This window comes from Neltuma alba, unplaced genomic scaffold (genome assembly GCF_004799145.2).
Source record: "Neltuma alba isolate B1F8T4 unplaced genomic scaffold, ASM479914v2 tig00012172_pilon, whole genome shotgun sequence".
Lineage (NCBI taxonomy): Eukaryota > Viridiplantae > Streptophyta > Magnoliopsida > Fabales > Fabaceae > Neltuma > Neltuma alba.
Genome location: NW_021636717.1, coordinates 37,703 through 45,986, shown reverse-complemented (window position 1 = coordinate 45,986; position 8,284 = coordinate 37,703). Strand labels below are relative to the sequence as shown.

The following is an 8,284-nucleotide window of genomic DNA, read 5'->3' as shown; positions in this document are numbered from 1 at the left end:
CGCATAAACGTGTGCAAATCAATATTGATATTTTTGGGGGCGGGGGAATAAAATAATACGAGGAACAAAAGAGATTAGAGGTTTTATATATTTACAACCAAGGTAAACTTCAATTATTGAGCAAAGAAAAAAAAACTCTTCAATTAGTTTCTACATTGAAGGGCGGAGGGAGTAAAATGTATTTTATATTTGTTGCTTCATGAACTGGTCTTTTCCATAAAGAAAATGAGTATCTATTTGCAATGGTTTATTTGTTCTCCAGATAACAGATCTTCGATTCCATTTGCTTTACTTTCTCATGGATGCACTCATATATAAAAGTATACATAAGTATTCATACAGAAAGCAGGGAAAATTTTTCAGAGTTCGATGCGTCTACCTTGGCTGGACCAAAAAGGCATTAATCATACTTCGTTAATTTCTTGTTGAGCTTTATCTTCAGATCAATTATTCTGCATGATTCACCACTTAATTTCTGGTCCAAACGTTATTCTCATCACACTTCCTTGACTAACCATCAGTTGGTTCTCCCATATATGTATGAACAAACATATCACTGTCAAGAGAACTATACTTCTATAGATGGCCTTCAATGCAATCACACTATTGATGTTACTTTAATTTGTTAAAATTCATCTGTTATTACCACCACCTCTGGTTCTTAATATAAGAGCTAGTTGACTAATTTGAATAGATTAAGAAAATTAGTTGAGTTAGTTATTTGTAATAAATAGGTGTTGTCTTTCCTAAAATATCTTTGCTAATCAAGTGTATTGACTAGAACTACTATTATTATAAGAACTATCTTGAGAAAAAAAATGAATAAATATAAGAGACAAAGTGGATTGGGATCTTATATTTAGGATCAAAATAAAAATTAAACGAGCTCTTATATTAAGGACCGGAGGTAGTACAACATAAAATATTGGTGGTCCAACATGAACATATATATCAGAGATGTGCCCAACACGTACGGCTGAGTTTATGGTAGTTTTTATTCAATGTCACAATATATTAAACTTAGCCTACGTTCAAGCTTCAAACTGATCATTTGATGGACCACTTTCATGATTCAGATTTTGTCATATTTTATGCCAAATGAAATATATTAGCATGCACCGTACTAGCTAGATAAGAAAAAATATTTTTTTCTCACCCAACGTAACCCACCAAACATAATTTTTATATCAAAAGAAAAATTGATTTCCAGAATAATACTGTGTCTCCATTTAATTTATCCCTTCAACACAAAGCTTATTTACTATTTAAATAGCATGGTCAGGACTCATCAGAACGCACATCTTCAAACCTAGCTTAAACTAGAACCTCACTATAGATAATGGGTTCAGAAACCACTCTTAAGCTTCCAGTCATTGACTTTAACAATCTTGACTTGGATTGCAAAAACTCTAAGTGGGAGGAAGTGAAATACCAAGTCGTCAAAGCACTTAACGAGTATGGTTGCTTTGAGGCTGTGTTTGATAAGGTTCCTTTAGACCTTCGCAAATCCTTATTCGTTGTGCTCAAAGAACTATTTGATCTGCCTCATGAAACCAAGCTACGAAATGTGCACGAAATCCCTTATTATGGTTATCTTGGAAAGGGACCTAGAAGTCCACTGTACGAGAGCATTGGCATCGATGAAGCAAATATCCTTGAGAATGCAGAGAGCATGGAAAAAATCTTGTGGCCTGAAGGATACCCAAGTTTCAGGTCTCACCAAAATTCCCCTTACAAGTGTTTGTTGTCTATTCTTTTTTAACCAAACATGACTTTTTATTTGGTTATGGTGAATCACCTTGTTTGTTATTGTTTTGGTAGCAAAGTTGTGCAGGCTTTCTCAGAGAAGCTATCAGAGCTGGATCAGATTTTTAGGAAGATGGTTCTGGAAAGTTTAGGAGTTGAGAAGTACCTGGACGAGCACATGAACACAAGCAATTATCATATGAGGGCTAATCAATACACGCCGCCTCAAACTGAAGAAGAAAAGATGGGTGTAAGCCCTCACACAGATGGGGGCTATGTAACCATACTGCACCAAAATGAAGTTCAGGGCTTAGAGGTTGAGGCCAAAGATGGAAAATGGATCAAGCCCTCCCCTCATAGTTTTGTTGTCATGCCTGGCGACTGCTTCTATGTAAGTCCCATCCCTTTATAAATATATACATATATATGTATATATTTATAGCAAACCAAAGCTTCTACGTAATATGTTAGATCAGTTACATTTATTATGTGTTGGATTATACAGAGTCTACCCTCGATGGATTAGGACCTAAGCTCAAATAAAAGGAAAACTGCCTTCAGCCCTTTACCGGCACCGCCTTGGACCCTAGCCCAACCTAACGCCTCAAAATCCTTCACATGTTTAGGGCATGAAGCTTATGTGATGTAGTAAACTAGTAAGAGATAGTGCTAGGTATAGTATATATATATATATATATATATATATAACTAAACCATGAGAAATACAAATAATGCAGGCTTGGACAAATGGAAGGCTCACTGCGGCTTTTCACAGAGTGATGCTGAGAGGAAATGGGAAAAGATACTCGGCAGGATTGTTCTCAAATCCAAGAAGAGGATACATTGTGAAAGCACCAGATGAGCTGGTGGATGAGGAACACCCTCTTCAATTTAAACCCTTTGAATTTATTGAGTTTCTTGACTATTACCACACTGAAGGTGCCAGGGAACACAGAATTCCTCTCAAGGCTTATTGTGGTGCTTGATTTAATTGCCTCTAATGTTCTGAGTCTAAATTATTATATTGTATAATAAAATATTGTATGTTGTGCTTTACTGAAAATAAAGACGAATAAGATATTGTCAGTAGAGAGAGATGAGTTGTGTCACAGGCGCACACACGCGCACACATAAGTGATGAGTTGTGATATGATACTTTAAATGGCATTTAAAGATATCTTGTACCTTAAGCTAATGAAGTGTAGTATTTAAGGATATCTTGTACCTTAAGCTAATGAAGTGTAGTATTTAAAGATATCTTGTACCTTAAGCTAATGAAGTGTGTCTCTCTTTTGTTCATTGCTTCATGAGATTTTCTTGTATTATTTATGCAGAAAGGCTTACTTTTTCCCCCTGCTGATATCAAAGTAAACCAAATCTTGGACTGATTCATGAGTTGCTTTTAGTAATTTCAACTGATGCTTCCAAATTATCCAAACATGTGTTATAACCAATGTTCAGTTATAGGCTACAAGAACAAATCACAGAGAGAAGAGAAGAAATATTCAGAGCGAAAAGAAGAAGGTGACAGAGAGAAGAGACACAAAATTCCACACACCCTGCATCAACCCTAATGTTCAACTCGTACCAGCCCAATTGAAGTGGTCCAGTGCTCAAAATTTGCTTCTGGCTGGGTCCAATCCTTTACTAAGATGAGGTCCATTTCATGACAAATCGCATCCCCCGAAATTAACTAGTAATTTTGCTATCAGAGAAGTTCAATACATTATCATTTGTGTTTCGATTGCCACATTTGTCTTCACAAGTCAAAGAAGCTAACATTGTGCCAAGTGGTTTGCCCATAAAAGACGATGAGTAAAAATTTTATACACCTTTCCTATAGGATGTAGGAATTTGCTTTTAACATATTGGTGTAACAAGTCGCTTGCTGGTAATTAGTTGATTTCTTGCACAATTTCTCAATACCTTGTTTCCAGAAAAAGTAAAACAAAATATACCTAAATCTCTATATGTAATTTAATCAGTGTTACAAACAAACAAAAATTATGTTATTGGAGATTAAAATTTGAATTGATATTCCTGTAAAAGGTGAACCTCAATTCACTCGTACGGTCTTCATTCATTGATTTTTGTCACTCATCTTACCAGTATTTAACTTGTTAGTTCAACGTGCATCAGAACTTCTTAAAGATATGGATCTGACTTCTTTCTTTGGGAAACCAAGAGAAAGGCGCGTGGATGATGCGATTAAGCCTTTTTTTCTCCTAACTTGCATTTTGATTGCTAATGTTTCTAAGACATCGGTGATTAATGTATCAAAGACTTGGATCCACAAGAATATGATTACTTTGGATGGTTTCTGCCTTCATTTTCCATTTATTTAAGGCTTCTCTAACGTGCCTGATAGAAGCATTCTTTGGAAATGGATTTCTCAGCAAAACTCTAATATTTCATGATCAGTGGCTTATTATGGGGGGATTTTAATCAATGCTCTGATCCTTCTAGTAAATACAATGAGTTCATCTTCTGAAGTTAAAGGCGCCCGAGATTTTAATCAAATGATCCAATACTGATGCGACTCAATTGAAATCAAACAGAAAGGTCAATGGTTCACGTCGACTAATGACAAAACTAGTTATACCAGAGGACCACGATTCAATGGGAAAGGCCAGATAAAGCTTTTTCTAATATATAGCATGGGTGACTAAAATCCCAAGCTCTCATCTTTTTTTTATGCCCTCCAAATAGCTGCTTCTGTTCATGCTCCAATACTCTTCTCCTCTGAGTTGTTTTGTACTTCAGTTAAGGGGAACTCCTATGCTAAGTTTGAATTTTTCAGGCTAAAATTCCAGAAATGCCATGGAATGGCTAAAAGAACGCCTGGAACATGGATATTAATCTAGGATAGGAAATATTCCTAGAAGAATTAGAGAACTGGAGGACCAGTTGGTGAAGGAACAGGCATGCCTTCAAGTAGAAAAGGCTAACTCAACAAAGCGTTCTTTGGAATGTTTGTGTACGAGTATGAAGAAGCTCTCTAGATGCAAAGATCCCAGCAATTATATGGTTCTTGGATGGTGACAGGAATTCGAGTTACTTCCATGGTCAGGAAGAAAAGAAATTCTAATAGAATTTACATAAAAGATGAAGGAGGTACGTGGACCTGATCTTATGCGCACAAATTTGAAGATCTGGCTATTAAATACTTCTAAGATATCTTCCATTATCAGAATTGTCCTTCTCATGAGTGTAAGCAGTTTTTGTGCTTCTCCTCATCTGCCTAAGCTAAAGCAGGAATATGTGAATCATTTAATGGAAAAATTCATTAAGGAAAAAATTAAAGAAGTGTTTTTGGTTTACCTCAAGATAGTGCTCCAAGTTTTGACAATTTTCAGGCCAAAATATTCTTCCATCATATATTATTGGAAACAGTCAAGCAAGATGTTATAAATATGGTTTCTTCTTCTTAGGACAAGGGATCTATTCTTAAAATCCTTAGCACCCTGTGTATCTTATTCCCAATTGCGACTACCCTCAAAGTTTTAAAAGATTTTAAAATGCTAATGGCCTTGTGGCCTGGTCGTATGAAAACATTCTTAGCTGGCTATTGGTGGGAGGTCGCGGTTCAATCCTGCTAGTAATATCAGGCCATTAAAGCATGCCTTTTAAATAATAAAAATTAAAAAAAAATATTTTTAAGCTGATCAGTCTCTCTATTGTCGCCTACAATATCATCTCTAAGGTCCATCATGCTTAAGTTTATTCTGGATGACAATATTTCTCTTTTTCAGATAGAATACTGGAAGGCTGATTTCTGATAATATATACTTCTGGCTGCGGGGAACCATTCATTTCATTCGCACTTTAAAAGGAACATGACTTGTTGGGATGCTCTGAAAATAGATTTCTCAAAAGCCTTTGATAAGAATCTTGGGGAATTTTTAACAGCCGCCCTTCAGGAAATGAACTTTTAAGCCCTTTGATTACGTTGAGTTTCTCAAATATTAGTACACTGAAGAGGGCCAGAGAAAGAAGTTTGTTCTCAAGACTTATTGTGGCGTTTGGCTATCTTGCTGCGATATAATACTTGGATCCTTAATGTCTGTGAAAGTTATTCTTCTTGAAGGAAATAATAAAATGCGTGTGTATTATATAAACAAATTAAGGGTTTACAAATGGAAGGAGATAATGAAAGACTGGCCGGAAATAGGAACAAGAAAATCAGTTCGAAACTGTATGCAATAAAGAAATATTTTCTTGCAGAAATTGTTTTCTTCGCTCCCATTTGAAATATGATCCAATAACTTAACCAAACACTTTCTAAATCAAGCTAACAATAACACTTTCTATTCCACAATTTTATTCATAACGATCAAATGTGCTCATTTCTGTTGTGTTAGAAGAAGGGAATCTGATCTCCCCCCCCCCCTCCCCAAAAAAAAGGGTATTAAAAAGGATTGCTTATAAATGCCAGTAGAAAATTTCATTTTTTTAAAAAAAAAAAGAAGTTGATGAGGCAAGCTAAGTATGTGGAGAAAAGCTTGAAAACCATAATTTGGGGGTCCTATGGCTTCTTTGAGGTTTTGTTTGATATGGTCCCTTTGGGCCTACGAAAAGCCACTATTTCTTCGGCCGAAGAGACAAACATGTGGAGAAAATAATGAGGATGAAAATTATTTTCTTGGTCCTTTTATTGATACTTGCAATGTTGACTCTGCTTCGAAATATAATGATTAAATCCTCCAAATGATTATTCTGTTGTACCACATAAATTCTATGAAATTAAATAAAAAATTAAATAATCCTGTTGGTGGAACAAAATATCTCTCACTTTTCTCTGAATTTTTTTCCTCCGAAGTAATGCTGATATATGCCTTGGCCTTAAATGGTGGTGCATCAATCCTTGGAATCTAGTACCAATAGGTATAGTCCCATCTAAAATAATTTTTTTCTGTTAGACTTTTCAGTTAATTGATATGTCCCTAGAATAATAAGATTTAGTGGAAACTTATAATTAAATAGACTTAGCCCTGACATTGTTGTCTTTTCTAAAACACAAATTTAGTTAGTTGTTTGCTCTTGATCACCATTAAATACTATACGTCCCACAAGTTTCAGTAATGGCCTGAAAAAAAAAATCAAGATTTAATGGTGACTTCGGTTTATAGCAGTGACAATTATTGGTTGGTGAATTATTTTTTCCATAAAGTACCCTGTCTAATTTTATATATGAAAACCTTTTCTATTTATAATAAAAATACTAATAATGTGTCTGAACTTTTTAGTATTATTTTCAACTTATATCCCTATTAATTATTAGTTAATTTCACTACGTTAATTATTCACGCATCCTGTCACTCTCTTGTCATAAATAAGGATACTTTTAAAAATAAATTGTATTTTTTTTCATATCTATTACTTTTAATCAATTTTAACTTACTCCTTTGGCGGCCTTATTTTTTTTGGTTGAGACTCCTTTGATCTTATTTATAAATCACTCCTAATATGTTTTTCGTGTTTTACTGAAACCAAGAAAAGTCTTAAATGTCATTAACTTTGTCTTAAAATTTAATCATTTTCAACTTTACTCATATTTAATATACATTTCATCCCAAAAGTACACAGTCTTGCATTTAACACTATAATAAATAAAAAGTAAAATTATACATTAACATAAAAATTTAACAATGTAACTTATAAATATGACAAAAAAACATATTTTCTATAAATAGGAGTATAGGAATATTTTCTAATTATTTTTAGTAAATATGAATTTCATCAAGAGGAAATATGACGCCTCAATCAACACCGACCGTCTGCAGTCATTCTCCCAAAAAATAAGCTACGTTACGTGAAGCCAAAGAAATTATCTTTTTTCCAAAGTCATGTTAGAAGAAAACGGAATGGGCATAATAAATCTATTAATATAAACAAGGGAAGACAAAAACTCCTTTGAAAGAGCGAGAAAAATAAGTGATAGATAGATGAAAATTAAAAGGGAATCAAAAAGCAAGACATACATTGAAATGACTAGGTAAATTAATAATAAAGAATTCCCCTAATACTTGGAGTAAACTGGAAGAAAATAGATATGAAATAGTGAATGTGGATGGTCGGTTCCATTATTGGCAAAAATTAAGAAGATGGCATGAAAAGAGAGTTACGTGGAGAGAATAATTACAACTTGTTTTTGGGCTTTTTTGACCTTCTTTTGCCCTATGTTGTAGGGTTGATTTATATTAGTGTTTGTCCACACAAAGTGTTCCAGCTTTTGCTTTGCATCTGGCAATACGTTATCTTTGCCCCTAGCTACCCTGCAAACCTACCACCTATGTGCCTCCCCACTCTTTTCTCCATAGCCCTCTCAATTTCCAACCGAGAATATCGCTGCATTTGGATCTTAATTTGCACACGATACTAGCTCTTGTTTTTAATATAATAATTTATTTAATTTTTATTCTGATTTAAATATAAGATCTCAATTCATTTTATTTTTATATTTTTTTTTTCAAGGTTATCCTTATAATAATAGGAGTTCTAACTAATACACTTGATTAGTAAGGATATTTTAAGAACC

General features: G+C 34.2%; 1 protein-coding gene across 1 annotated transcript; it reads left to right on the top strand.

Annotated features, from left to right (window-relative positions):
- Positions 1–1,339: 1,339 nt before the first annotated feature.
- LOC114724153 (probable 2-oxoglutarate-dependent dioxygenase AOP1) lies at positions 1,340–2,903 on the top strand. Its single transcript, XM_028910461.1, has 3 exons — positions 1,340–1,713; positions 1,822–2,137; positions 2,484–2,903. The coding sequence occupies exons 1-3, from the start codon at positions 1,340–1,342 to the stop codon at positions 2,730–2,732; spliced, it is 939 nt and encodes a 312-aa protein (XP_028766294.1). The 3' UTR covers positions 2,733–2,903.
- The last annotated feature ends 5,381 nt before the right edge of the window (positions 2,904–8,284 follow it).

What these genes read in the sequence shown, in the direction of transcription:
- LOC114724153 (XM_028910461.1), top strand. Translation starts at nt 1,340, where the DNA reads ATGGGTTCAGAAACCACTCTTAAGCTTCCAGTCATTGACTTTAACAAT. An exon ending in GAAGGATACCCAAGTTTCAG is followed by an intron (nt 1,714 to 1,821) that starts GTCTCACCAAAA and finishes TTGTTTTGGTAG; the next exon opens with CAAAGTTGTGCAGGCTTTCT. An exon ending in TGCCTGGCGACTGCTTCTAT is followed by an intron (nt 2,138 to 2,483) that starts GTAAGTCCCATC and finishes CAAATAATGCAG; the next exon opens with GCTTGGACAAATGGAAGGCT.